The following is a 15,347-nucleotide window of genomic DNA, read 5'->3' as shown; positions in this document are numbered from 1 at the left end:
CTATCTTGTAATGTTTTCAACACGTGTTGCTCCCAAGACTTCTTACATAAATGGTGCATAACAGTGCACCCAATAGGCTATTTTCTTCTTCTGTGTATGTAGGAACACTTACAATAGAGGTTTCACCTGGCGGTCTAGCAGTTTTTAGTAGTTAAGGTGTGTCTAGGTCGATGTGAATCTGATGTAGTTCACACTGACCATGTTAGAGCTAGTCTACAGTATGGTGATAGGAGTTAGAAAACACCCCCTAGCACAAAACCGACTGAATTATTGATACAGTGGGAGTGTTGTGCTGCTCAAAGATAGATGAGGAAATGAGAGAACGCTTTAGCAATCACATAGCAACTCCCTGAAAACTTTGTAGCACTGCACAAGCTTTGCACAAACAAATAAAAATAAAAATCACATTTTTATGACAAAATTTACTCACCCCAGGACAAAGAGTTTGTTTTTTCATCAGATTTGGAGAAATGTAGCATTCCATTACTGTCTCAGCAATGGATCCTCTGCAGTGAATGGGTGCCGTCAGAATGAGAGTCCAAACAGCTGATAAAAACATCATAATAATCCACAACTAATTCACACCACTCCAGTCCATCATTCAATGTCTTGTAAAATGAAAAGATGCAACTTTGTAAGAAACAAAGCTGTCATTAAGCCGTTCTTGTGAAGCCAGAAGCGTGTGTTTTTAAAAAACAACTCCATTAAGATATTTTAAATTTAAACTGTTGCTTCTGGCTAAAATATGAATCCATAATCCATAATCCATAATAACACTTCCTCCAGTGAAAAAGTGCATTTTATGTTGTCCTACCACATTAAAATCCACTCACATTTTCGCATATATATGTTTTGGTTTGTAAACGGTGCTGAAAAAAAAAACGGTTCACTGAAAAAAAAAAACATTATTATGGACAGAGGACTTCAAAACTGATTAATGAAATCTTAGTTTTTTTTTTTACAATGATTTTTCACTTCTCAAGACATTAACTGATGGACTGGAATGGTGTGGATTCCTTGTGGATTATTATGATGTTTTGATCAACTGTTTGAAATCTCATTCTGACGGCACCCATTCAGATCCATTGGTGAGCAAGTGATAAAATGGTACATTTCTCCAAAATCTGATGAATAAACAAACTCATATACATCTTGCATGACCTGAGGTTGAGCACATTTTCAGAAAATCATGCACAGCCTCTTGTGGCTTACAAGACTAACTTCCTTTTTCTACTTTTTTCTTTTGAACACAAACAATTTTGCTGCCTGACATCCGTAGAAAAATGCCAAATCCAGCTCTGCTGCTCTGCTTATTCAGCTGCAAAACATGCTGCAATTAAGGTGTCATTTACACTGTACCCGATATACAGGCAGAACCTGAACCATCATATGCTAGCGCCTCTGTAGATGAAACACTAAGCTCATCACAACAGCTGCGGCTCTACCCACTGGTACACATGCACATAAAGGAGAAGAAAACACTCTGTTCTTATTGCGTGCAATGAATATATTTAGTTTCACTCTTAGGAGGAGGGGTTTTAATTTAACATCTGGGCCACTGGGTTCTCATAATGGAAATTAAACCTAGGTGGACTAAGTTTTAACAGACAACAAATAAACTCTATGGAGTTGTTTGCATCATTAATACGGGCGTATGCTTGACTTTTTTGTCTGCTTGATTTGATTATAGTGTTTCTTTAAAAGATTCATATCAAATGTGAGATAAGATTTTTTTAAGTTTCTGAAAGAAGTTTCTTCTCTGCTTACTAAGGCTGCACTTATTAGCGGTCGACCGATATATCGCCAAGGCCGATATATCGGCCGATATTTGGGATTCTAAGAAGTTTTACTCGTAAGCACAATGGTTTAAAAATAAATATAAAACATAAAATGTACAGGTACATTATAGTAATGACAATGAAAATGTATTGGCCTATATTTGGCATTTTTCAAATATTGGCATCGCCTGATATGTTTTTTTGCTTGGCTGATGTGTTTGAAGTGCTCGAACACGGATAGCAGTCTGTCTAATAATCAGATAGAACGGTTAAAGGAAATAATGTATACAAAAAGTATTATAACGATTGCTTTTATATTATTAGTAATAGGTAGGCAAAGTTTAAAATACTTTCTGGTTTGCCATCAGCATTAAGCAAATACGCATTTATTTCATTTAAACAAATCTTTGAATGACTAACAATTATTTAATTTCACAAACATTGCAAATGTATTTGAATCCAGCTGTGAGATCAGCCGTGTTAAATGAATGCTTTAAACGTGATTTCAAATTATGCTGCACTTTATGCATTTGTCCAGTGTCATATTTATGTCATTTTCAACGTCTGATGTATGTAAAATGAGTGTTACCCTTGCTTTATTTGAAAAATATGATTCCCAATGCACAAAAACTTCCCAGAAGTGCCCTGAGTGCCCTGTTGGTTACAGTGGTTATATATGTTCAGGATTTCAGAAAAGATCAATGGAACATTATTTGAAATAGAAATAATAATAGAAAGTAACATACATCATAAATGTCAACTTTTTATCAGTTTATTGAGTCATAGCTGAATATATATATTTCTGTGATTGTGTCCCGTACCTTCTTTCTGTGGAGTGGCGGCTTCTGCATCCACCTCGTCTTTCTCTGCATTGCAGCGGTAGCCTTTCTTCTTGAGTAGGTTGCAGATGAGAATTCCCAGCAAGCCCATCACACAGAAGATGGGCACCAGTGCAAACACAGCGTACTCTGTGCTCTTCTCCTCTGGACCCTGAACGCTGGTGGTGTTTGCGCCTCCCACTCCAGACCTATTGGGGGCGCTCTTAACAACGTTACGTCTCCGCCGGCTGTATGGCTCTATAGATATACACATAGACATAATTACTTACAACAAATGATTGCAATTCTAAATGGCTCAAAAGGGGTAATTAAATGTAACAAAACATTTAAAAATGAATCATTATACAACATTTGATCAAACTTTGATAATTGCATTTATCTTTTAAAACATTGATTGACATTGTCAAAAAAATCGACATTGGTGTTGTTATATTCAAATTAGGTGAATTTGAAAACAGATGGATCGTAAGGTAATTATTTATTTCTTAGCTATCAAATATTCAGCAAAGTGATTGATTGTTATGTCGATATTTGTAGTGTGCTAATATTCCAACCAACAGCCAGCTTAAGTTTTCGACAGATGTGATAACATGCATAATGGGTGAAGTATAGTTTTTGGAAAATTATAAAAAATGCTGGAGACGTTCAAAATGCTTTTTGCGTAGATCATTATAATAATTTTACAGAATGATATTAATTTCATGGCATAAATAAAAACCATGTTACTCAGAGATTCGTATCGTTTGGCTTGTCAATTTTTTTTTTACTACCAATAAAGGAGCCGTTTTTAATGTGATAAGTTGTTTTTATTTTCTCTAATAACGAAAATCTTTTATCTTAACCCATGAAAATGCAGAACCTGCTGTAAATAATAATGAAAATTCACTTTGTAAAATCGTTCTTCCAATTATATATATATATATATATATATATATATATATATATATATATATATATATATATAAATGTAAGATTTTCTATAATTTATGCTGTTTAAAAATTCATTACAGTAATGAGAATCTAACAAGATTTACTATAAATAATAATAGTGAATATTTTAAAAATAACAACAAAAGTTAAAATTCTGACTGTTGGATGAGTCGCATTTGAAGTTATTGTGATAAAGCCAATGTATTGGAATGAGTTTCTACCTTATTATCTTGCAGAAGAATTCTTTATTCTTATGTTAATACTGTTCAATTCAAATATATATATTTTTTTCTTCTATGTACTTTATTGTTTATGAAGAGTAAACTGAACAGATAGGTGTGGTCCTCAGTTACCAGGTTCGCTGTGTAATGTTCACACAACACTGATGTATAAAATGCTAAACACTTACTCCTGACGCAGGCGTGGAGGGTGGAGGACTTCCATGTAGCAGCAGGGTGAAACCTGAAAAATATGTCAGTTCAGCAATACGCCCCCTCTATGCTTTCAATTTCATTCAGTCTTGGAAAGTTTGTGAGACTAGGAAAACACATCTGCTCTGACACCAAAGTGATGCAATGATGAAGATTTTTTTGTTCTTTACCCAGGAAGACATCCTCCACACACGGCGTCAGAATGCGAGGTCGGTGCGGTCGAGATCCAGCGCTTCAGTGTCCTGCAGGAGACATGTGGGCGGCACTGCTCAGTGTCATTGGTTTCAGAGAAGGTGCCTGCTGGACAAGTCCGGCACAATCCGGTCTCACCAGGACCCTCAACTTCCCCGCAAGCCTTAAAGAAACAAATACACACCACTAAGATGACATAACCACAAATTGTGTGAAAGAACAAGCTGTTACGTCTCTCATAGCATGGTATCAATTTCTGCACTGAAATGCATTTTATAAATACATTACTAAAAAGAAGAATACAAATGACAAAAAAATAACTGTATCAACTCTTAGGAGATGGGGTTTTAATTTAACAGCTGGGCCACTGGGTTCATAATGGAAATTAAACCTAGGTGGAGTAAGTTTTAACAGACAACAAATGAACTCTATGGAGCTGTTTGCATCATTAATACGGGCGTATGCTTGACTTTTTTGTCTGCTTGATTTGATTATAGTGTTTCTTTAAAAGATTCATATCAAATTTGAGATAAAATATCTTTATAAGTTTCTGAAAGAAGTCTCTTCACTGCTTACTAAGGCTGCACTTATTAGCGGTCGACCGATATATCGCCAAGGCCGATATATCGGCCGATATTTGGGATTCTAAGAAGCTTTACTTGTAAGCACAATGGTTTAAAAATAAATATAAAACATAAAATGTACAGATACATTATAGTAATGGCAATGAAAATGTAAAGAAATAATGTCACAATGCAAAAAAAAAAAGTTTTAAATGGGCCTAAAAATTTATTTAATTCTCTTTATATAATTTTTTTTCTTTTCTTTTTTTTAGTGAAATGTTCCCTGGACATGTTTCCCTTGGACAGATACACTCACAAAACTAGGTTTGGCAGATGATAAAAAAAACCATCGAGATCTTGGATGTGCATAAATGCAATCATATGATACATTTTAACAGAAGCTGTTGTGTTTTTCTGCTATATGTGTAAAGTGTAGTGAATTCTCTGTACAGAGATCATAATATAGGACATACTGGACCAGGCACATGTTTTGTGGAGTGTGTTTTGGTGGTGTTATCTCTCACCGTGGTGGGCTCCTGTCCGGCTGGACAGAGCGGACACACACACCCGTCCTCCCACCGACACTGCGCCGCTAACGTCCCCCATAACTCCAGCAGCTACAGACACACACCACACCACACCAGTAAGTGTTAAAATTACACATACACTCAGGCCTGTGAGAAACAAACTAGAACTTACTGCTGTATAACTATTAGGATAATACAGTGGGTAAAACACAGGACAGTAAAGTGTAGTTTAAAGCAGGTGAACTTCTTCATTAATAGATATCACAATATATTCCCCAGTTGATTAATCACAATACATTAAGACTTTTGTTTTGTATAGCATGTTTTCTGAAATGCTATGTTTAAATAATCGAAAAAAAAAGGTATTGGCTAGTTAAATATGCACTAATTTGCATACATTTCCAAAACAGAAATTTGAACACTGGATAAAGCCAGATCTAGTGTTGTCAAAAGACCCGGTACTTCGGTACCAAGTCGGTACTTAAAAAATGTAAATGTGACGGTACCAGGTTTCTTTAAGTACCGAGGTCCCGTTCAAACCCGGTTCAGCGCTATGATTTCCGCGAAGCAGAAAATGAGGACGGAATCTCAAAATCCAGTCATGAAAATGAAACTTACATTTTAAGATGGACAGTCATAGAATTTGTCAAAGTTAGCATAAATTAATCAAATCAAATCTCCATATGGACCACTATCTGTAAATGTTAAGCCGCAAATGTTGCTTGAAATATGAATCCGTGTTCTGCGCGTCTCTGTGTGAATTAATGAATGACAGAGACGTGCGGGTTTGTTTACTGCATAGACCGAAGCGCATGGTGCTTGCATTAATTTCAGCATTTGACCTTCAGAGTTCTCTCTCCATCAAGCGATCTTTTCAGTTTCTCACACATGCAAAAGAGAGAGAGAGAGAGAGAGTCTTACCACGCTGAATCGACACGCTATATGTAAACTATTCTTTATTGTCTTTTCCTGTAATGGAGTTCATTTACAATTATTCATATTCATTTTTGAACAAGCAGAAGACATACCGGTTTCTCCGGTAGTGGGCGGAGCTAATGCGCAAATGGCAATTTCATTGGCTGGCGCTGATTTAGTAACGTCCCTGTTTCGATTTCAGCAAATCAGTTTGACCGAACGCAGACAACGTGATTAATATTCATGAACCCAGCAGCTCATCAATTCATAGTGCATTGGATATACATTAGTAGGTATGATAGTAGAATTAGTATTAGTATTATCTTTTAATAATAATTAATATGATCTATTACTATTTTTTTACAGAAACCATCAATGACCAAAAATATCTTAAGCATCACCACCAGTCTTAAGTTCAGTTAAAATGAGAAATATGCATTCATTAGGCCTAAAAGTTAATTTTTACATAAAGGCATTGTGTTAGAAATATTACTATTATTTAGCATAATGTATGTGATTCTGCTACTACTGTTTAAAAAATTTATAAAACTTTATTTTTTAAAGAAATAAATCACAATATTTCTTACGTTTTAATTTTAATAGAAAATCCCCTTTATTTACCAGAAATAAAATGTGTTTAAATTTCATAAATTAAAAGACAAATTAAATTTGGGTGAAACTTGTTTACAGTTTTTCATAATTATATAACTTGTAGAAAAACTTTAAACACAATTGTAAATAAGTATAAAGAATGGCATTGGTTTTATTTTTAGTGCTAAAAAGGTTTTTTTTTTAAATTAGCATAGTTTTGTGTTTTGTTTTGGTACCGAAATTGGTACCGAGAACCGTGGATTTTCACTGGTATCGGTACCGAATACTGAAATTTTGGTACCGTGACAACACTAGCCAGATCCAATATATATATATATATATATATATATATATATATATATATATATTTTTTTTATGACATATTTTTGGATGATTTATTTGGATATTTCTTTTTATCATGTAATAAATCAGAAAATATTGTCAACTGACAGAAAAAAATAATTGACTTTTTTTTTTAGGAACTTTTTAAATCAGTCAAAATGATATATGAACAAACCCCTCTGTAAAAACCTTCAGAATATAAAAATACTGTAATTTTTTGGTTGTTAATAAAATGGTGTTTTAGTGTTTAGATTTAGTGTTTTAAATGTTCTATTTAAAAATGCCATATTTAATTCAATGTGTTACTTGCTGTTTGTAATTGTGACATTTATGAGTGAAATTTGTTTCTATACCAAAATGTTTTCAGTGTAGTAATAAAACTGTAAAATCCGGTGTATGGGAGTGCTGTTAGGGATTTCTGGCACATTGCATGAGCGAAAAAATCATTTTGAGACTTAAAATTTGTATCTTAATCGAAATCTACCAATGCGAATAGATAAAGTGTAATAAAATATGTATTTTGGACGTTGCTTGCCACTAGCCTGAAAGTAGACAAGTTATGCAAGCTAAATAAAGCTCAATATTTCAAAATTGTCCAATGCATGAAAAACAATGTGTTTGCCTGTAGTGTCTTGTCTAATTGTGGTAGTACAGAATGAGATGTCTCTTCATTGACTACACTGCAGGTTCTCAGTGAAGTGAAGGAAGGAACATTCAGAGAAGTGTGAGAAGAGACACAGTGTTCTGAGAGAAACCTCACTGTAATATCCCTCATTAATTACTGATGACAGCACACCGCAGTAATCACAGGTACACACACACACACACACACTCTTTAATGAAGAGTGTGATACTTACGATCAGACAGACAGGAGCTGAGCAGTAAAGGTGGTTCTTCATCTTCTTCAAAATATTCTTCTATACTCATGTAATCTGAAAAAGACACGGCAGGAACTCAATGACACATGCAGCAAATATAACATCATCAGCGTCAGCAGAAGCCACCTTAACCTCACCATGCCAGAGACAGGTAAACAGCACTTAGACTCTCTTGTGATGCACACAGTGGGTTTGTATGTGTACAGGAGTCATCTATAAGCTAAAGGGTGACATAAATAGTCAGCTGAACTAAAGCAGGCCTGTGGTTTGGTGCAGCACTGCTTTTCTTGGCCTATTTTTAGACCAAATGTGCCCAGTCAGGCCAGAAACCACTTACTGGATCAACTGGAGCAGGAGAGAGAAATGGTGCTCTGATGAGAATATAGTGGAATATTTCTGCACTCATACAAACTTCAAGATCCACACCAGACCATGAGATGCCAGCTGTGCTTCTCAAACCCTTTTCTCAAATACATGAGATTCACTGGAGATCAGACTTTAGCTGATAGAGTTTCCTGCTTCTCAGATTTTGTGTCAAAGAAAATGATTGGTAAACTCACATGTCCCCCATCTAGTTTAAAATGAGATTGCATCGAGGTCTCAAAATGTGTTTCATGAGCAAATTAAAAATCACAGACTTAATATGAACTCAAGACCAAATGATCTGAGCTGCTCTCCACATTCATTTGAAATCATAACAATTTGTCTTTTTTTTCTCTCTAATTTTATACACAAGATGCAAGACTTCAGAGAATTTTCCTAAGCTTTGAAATGAATTAACAAATTTTATTCATTTTATAAGTTTTAACTTAATGAACATTAAGTAAAAAATATAAATATATAATTAAAATCTAAACCAATAAAAAAAAATCTGTAGGAAAAAAAGGAAATTTTTAGCTGAATTATTTAACAAACATTTCCCTTTACCCTAAAACAAAATGCAATGTAATGCATAATTCAAAATATTAGTAAAAAAAAACGTATTAAAATAAATTACTATATCATATTATTAGATTATTTTTACAGACTCTTCTTACAGTGTAAAGACATTAAAAACAAGATTCTTTAAGATAAATCTCTATATAATATTAACTTATTTAAACTTAAAAATAAAACAATGCTATATAACACTTCATCATGAAGTTCCACAGCAGATATGGAAACGATAAAGAATGCTTTGATCTCGTCGTCATGACAACAGAATGCATACAGGTGCCCACTGAGAGCCACACTTACCCCAGTGTGATGCTGTGCTCTGTTGCCCTGGTAACAGCTGATGCTCTGCTCAGTGTCTCACTGTACCTGTCTGCATCACGCTGTCATTCCTTATACTGCCACTCAAAACCACAGCCCCGCCCACCACCCGACAGGCCCCTCCTCCTTTACCCCAATCCTCCAATCAGATGAGCTCACTAAGGATTTACACATCGTGGTGAAGAGGTTTTTACATTCCAAGTAAGTTTTTGTAAACCCAAGTGAAGAATATAAAACATGAATGATTAAAAAAGCACGTGTCCATCTACAAGACATTCTGGCCCATGCTGGTCTGTGCTGCCACTGACTGTAGCACATGACTGCCGCAAAAATGCAATACCCACACTACACATGTCTAACTTAACGGTGAAAGTGATTATGCAAAGAAGCACACGTTTCCGGAACATTCTTGTTTGACCTGGCATTACATCTCTATCAACCAATCAGATTTTAGGAACAGAGGAATAAATCAACCAATACATTTCTTTTGCATTAGGTAAGACTATTTATTTTAATGAATTTATCATTCATTTATTTTCATTATTTAAAATTTAAATAACTAATAGTAATGGTAAATATTTATGGATGACTTGTAAAGAAAATAGGCTTGATTTTCATTTAAATCAATTTTTTTAATGCAAAAAATGTCTTAATGGGCTCAAAATGTAATTAATTAATATATATTGATCTTTAACTGTTTTTAACTCATATTCTTCCATATGCAAAATAATAATAATAATTAAAAAATCCTGTTACCTGAAATTTATTTTGTGAGATTCACTCACAAAATATTTTAATGTAGGTTTGGCATGTTCGGATGATAAACGATCCCACAAAATTTTTCTAGAGATAACAATAACATGATACAGTCTGTAAAACAATTCCCTCCATTGTTTTCCATTAATTAAGACTTGGAAAATATTGATTCAATGCTAGATCAAAGCAGCTTTTTCATGCATGGATATTAAAGTCATTTGGAATCTGGAATCACGTTAAATTGGTTTTAAAAACAACCTGCAAAATTCCTACTAAATATAACTAGTCTCACCCATATCCGGTGGGGAACAGCTTAAATCAAGACTAGTTAAACTTCTGAGTGTTTCAGAATGCGAAGATATGAAAAGCAACAAACAAATGAGTTTACAATTTTGGCAGCGATCACCCCTTCGCCCTTCTCGACAAATGACAGGGCTTTCTGGGAGAAATGTTCAAAGAACAAACGCCCACCTCCTCCTCCTTTGCCCCGGCCGGCTGCCCACCCACAAACCACCACACAGAAATGGCTCATTCTTCACATTTCAAGATCAGCTGTCTCATGCCTGCTTAAATTGAGCTCTTTCGTTGAAAAACAGCAATAAAGTCCCAACAAACTGTAATTACAGTTCTTGCAGCTCTAGCTCGGTATGGTCCAATTTCGGTGGCTTTGGGAGAGCATGAAACATGGCATAAAGTTAAAAAAAAACAACAACAAACATAAAACAATCACCTATAATTATCCATTTTAGGAGCTGTCATGTTACAGATTGGGAACGATGAAGGGGTTGCCCTGGACTGACTTTTGGGAGTGCCATGTTTTGCAGCTTGTGTCCTGCCAGCACATCGCTCAAGGATCCACACTCGAGTTCTAGACCGGATTCAAGCCATAATACAAGACAAAGCGAGAGTCCCGGTCCAAAAATACAGCTCTGTTCTACAGTCAAAGCTTCAGACAGCCATCGCTAGACTGATACATTCTTATTGATTAGCTACAACCACATAAAATAGACAGACGCATCAAATGCAGTTCACAATATATCATGTTTGCTGACTAATAAAAGCTGTCCCACAACATTTAAGATCACCCAAATCAGTAATGATGCTTCTGGTTAATCACTACGGACGGTCTTGAGACAATAACAGGAGGTTTGTTTGACTTGTTTCATCTGAGCTTGCTGGTATATAATAAAACAAGATTGTAGTACTTTATGGTTATATCTGCTTCTATGTTCCAAACAGGGAACATTCTCAGAATTGTGGCTAACGTAATATTTTGGCATGGTTCTCTCAAAGTTATGAACAAACATTTTTCCAGTAACTTTAATGTAACATTTGTTCAGAGTCATCTGGTCTTTGATGATGTTCTTAAAACATTAGCACAAGTTTTTTAAGATGTTCATCCAATGTTTTATGATGTTGCTACTTTCAGAATGTTCAGAGAACATTCAACAGAAAAGTTCCCATAATATTTTAAGAATTAATTCAATAATTTGAATTAAAATAAATTTCTTGTGCAAAAATACAGCAAAATTATGAAACATTTTTAGAATTTATGTTTTCTATTTTAATATATATTAAAATGTAAGTTATTCCTGTGATCAAAGCTGAATTTTCAGCATCATCTTCAGTGTCACATGATCCTTCATTCGCTGCTCAAGAAACATTTCCTTATTATTATCAATGTTGAAAACAGTTGTGCTGCTTCATATTTTTCATACAATTTCTTAAAATTATTTGATAAATAGAAAGCTCAAAATAACAGCATTTTTTTACTGTTACTAAATATTTTTCACACTAAATTCTTTTATAACTATTTAATGCATCCTTGCTAAATAAAAATATGAGAAAATAAAGCATTAAAAAAAACCCTTATTGGCCTTATTAAAGAACTCAAGCCATGTGAGATGCTCTTGTAACTCTGTAACGCTGACGTGCTATACGACCACGTGTCACTTCCTGTTCTCGCTCTGAATGTTCAACAACACCATCTTTCTTCAAATCCCCAGCAGCCTGGGATTTTAATAGCCAGACACTTTCCATTTTCCCCTCACTTTTACTCCCTCTGTCTCTCTGTTCCTTCAAATGAACTGACCACCGTTTGTTTTCAGCTGCTAACAGCATGTTTTTTAGTGCGTCCTGCATGTTTCAAGATTCATGCCAACCACGTGCTGCGGCCGGTGACCACCACAATCCCTCTGTCACCAGGGGTGAAGGATGTTATGCAACAATTACAGCATCCAAAGAGGGACACCGAATACAAACCTCATCAGACAATGGGATGAAAAGGGAGTTTCTGCTCATAAAGCTGCATTGGGCTTCATTTTATGTTGCTTATGAACAAAATAAGCATCTCGAGCTATGATGTACTGAGCAGGGAAAAGCAACATTGACATTAGGATGGGACCATCTGTTAGTCAGATCAATGGCAGACAAAAAACCTTTGTGAAAACATTATTTTTGTCATTTGGTAATGCTAGTGCCACAAAAAATCAAGCTCTCCAGCTATTCAACAGTGCAAAAATATGCAATGCATATATGCATTAAATATGCAAATAGTAGCACAGTAGTATGTATATGGGTGGATGGATGGATGATGGATGGATGGATGGATTGATGGAAGGATGGATAGATAGAAAAGGGTTCTGAAAAACATTTCAACCTACTGACATATAAAAAAAATGTTTTTTTGAACTTGGAAAATACATCATTGGGTGGAACTGTCTTTTGAAACCCAATAAGAATGACTTCGCATTTGCTAATAGCTTTTTAATCAGAGTTAAAGAAGCTGCAGTGGTAAATGAAGTGTTTTTTGCTTGTTCAGAGGTGTCTCGTGTCCCTGTTTTGTAACATTTGCTTTTAAAAGACGAGGTCACCGATGCACAAACATGATTATGGGCCATGTGCATCATTCTACTGTGGTTTCTGCAAAGAAAAACAGAGGAAACCAATTATTCTCTGAGATGAAACATCTGCCTGTTCAAAATAAGGCCCTTGATGTCATGCCTTAATAACAGTTGCCAACCACCATTCTGGACAAATACCATTATCTACTCCTATGGACAAGGGATTTGACTATTCATAAACCACTGATAGCATAACGATAGCTCTTTTCCCCATTAAATACATGATTGTCTCATAAGTATTAGACTGTGTCTATATTTAGGTTTGTTTGTTGTTTACTCAGTGTTGGAAGAGCTATTTTGACACAAGACACAATTATGATTGTTGACTTCAACTAGTGAAGCTAGCCTTACAAAATACACTGAAGCTATTTAAGGGGACAATATATTGTTTAAATAAGTTAAATAGTAAATAAATAAGCATATAAAAACATGTGTTGGCAAAGTACAGTACAGGGAATTATAGTAGTGTCAGTACTTGTACTGAGTACAGTGCATCTACTTCTGCTGCTGTTTGTATCTTTCCATTAAGTGTTTTACCATAGTAAACACAAGCTTGCAGTAACCATGTCAGTGCTGAGAATGCAAACCGACATGGTGAGAAAGAACGCCACTGGTGTAGGGTTCCACTCGTTTGATTGACACACTGACATCACCAACTGAAAGGGAACAGACTCAATAGCTATGTTTCCATCAACCTATTTTTATGCACATTTTGGATTATTGCATAAAAAACGTTGGATGGAAATGCCAAGATGTGCATTAAAATTAGTCATGTGACTTTGTGCTACGAGATGGGATAACTTGACTAACCAGCAGACCGATCTCTTTCACAACATCTATATATTGTTTTGTTCGTTCTGAATTGCCTGGGGAAATCTGTCATCAAAATATTTCTGTAGAATTAGCCAACTGTCTCACATGACTGTGTTCCCAACAACCTCTTAAAGCAATGACCGCATTTATTGTGTTAGGTCTGTTCTCCAAGTAATTTATTACATATGAAATTATCAAATTCAGTGGCTTCTCCTAGTTTTATAGATATTTAGTGCCAGTTTATCAGGAAGTTGACGATTTTGTTCTCTTTGACTCATTGGATGGAAATGGTGCTATATTCGCAGAAGTTTTATGCAATATTAATGTTTTGCATTAGTTATATTCGCATCTTTGGATGGAAACATAGTTAATGTTTGCTTTGCAGATTATCAAAGCATTCAGGAAACACTTCACTATGTATCTATAATAGAAAAAGAGAAAGAAATCATTCCTTACAGAAGGAAATGAAATAACTGAAACAAGGAAGAATAAATCATAAGATGCATCAATTGGGCGAAGCAGGAATCTATGTTACAACTCTATAACATTGCTGAGATCATTCTGGCAATTTAAAATTAATGAAATCCATATGTCAAGTGATTCCACATTGCCAACATCTGAAATTCTCACAGCATGACCTGCGAATAAGATGGAAATGGTATAACTGTAAAATGCAAACAGCCAAACCCTTGTGAAGAAGAAATGAGCTTAATTATATTAATTATATTAATATAATATAACATAACATAACATAACATAACATAACATAACATAACATAATATAATATGACTCAAGTTAATGTAATTTGTGGTATTTTTAACTTTTGTATTTATTTTTATTTTCTACTTAAAAAAAATGTTTAACTTAATGTTTTATTTATATCATTGTCATTATTTTTTAAATTTACTAGCAATTTGAGTGAAAATGGTCAAAATAAATCCTACACCAATTTTATTTCAGTGTTACAAAGACAATATAACATTACATAATACATATATAGGTGTACTTCAAGTTGCATCATCTAATTAAATTTAATATAAATGTAAACTATATTTATATATATATTATAACTATTAATATTTAAATGTCAATAATTTAAATATTAAGTTTTATGAACTAGCCTACTTTTTTTTTTTTTTTTTTACAATAGAATGCCTGAAAAACAAGAAGACAAGGAAGAGACCTGGAGGGAGACAAGCTCATTTCAACAAGCTGGAAATTATCTTAATCCCAGGAAAAGACTTTCTTGATGTGGAACAACCCCAGTTCCCAGGGGAGAATTCCACCTTCAGTTCTGTAATAGCAGGAATGTTTAACGCACCCATGTGCCAGCATCAAAAATATTTTGAAGCACTTTGGATGGAATATATAGTTGCATATAATAATTATGTTAAATTCATTAACAAAAGCAGCACATTTGCTAACTCTCTAGAATGTCTAGAATAAGGGAGGTCACAACCTCTGCTTTCAGATGAATTGGTCACCCAAATCCACTGGCCGTGTCTTGTTCTCTGAACCCGTAATTATCCTCCACTACAGGAATGTCATATTACCCATGCTGCCCTGTGCTAATGAATGGATGCCGGCCTTTGCGGAGGGTGCAGGCCTGTGTCACGTGGCCCTGCATCTGATG

The 15,347-nt window shown here is 34.8% G+C and overlaps 1 protein-coding gene across 1 annotated transcript in view; it reads right to left on the bottom strand.

Moving 5' to 3' along the window:
• The window catches only part of relt (RELT TNF receptor), a 32,090-nt gene that overhangs the window by 8,295 nt on the left and 8,448 nt on the right, over positions 1–15,347 (bottom strand). The window contains exons 2-6 of the mRNA XM_059506932.1: positions 7,967–8,041; positions 5,258–5,350; positions 4,149–4,333; positions 3,957–4,009; positions 2,600–2,854 (exon numbers count right to left, since the gene is read on the bottom strand). Of these exons, the coding sequence (XP_059362915.1) occupies positions 2,600–2,854; positions 3,957–4,009; positions 4,149–4,333; positions 5,258–5,350; positions 7,967–8,008 (628 nt within the window). The 5' untranslated portion in view covers positions 8,009–8,041. The remainder of the gene's footprint in view (positions 1–2,599; positions 2,855–3,956; positions 4,010–4,148; positions 4,334–5,257; positions 5,351–7,966; positions 8,042–15,347) is intronic.

The sequence above is a fragment of the Carassius carassius genome, chromosome 23, assembly GCF_963082965.1.
Source record: "Carassius carassius chromosome 23, fCarCar2.1, whole genome shotgun sequence".
Lineage (NCBI taxonomy): Eukaryota > Metazoa > Chordata > Actinopteri > Cypriniformes > Cyprinidae > Carassius > Carassius carassius.
The sequence above is the reverse complement of the archived record's forward strand: the minus strand, read 5'-3'. Positions and strand labels throughout refer to the sequence as shown.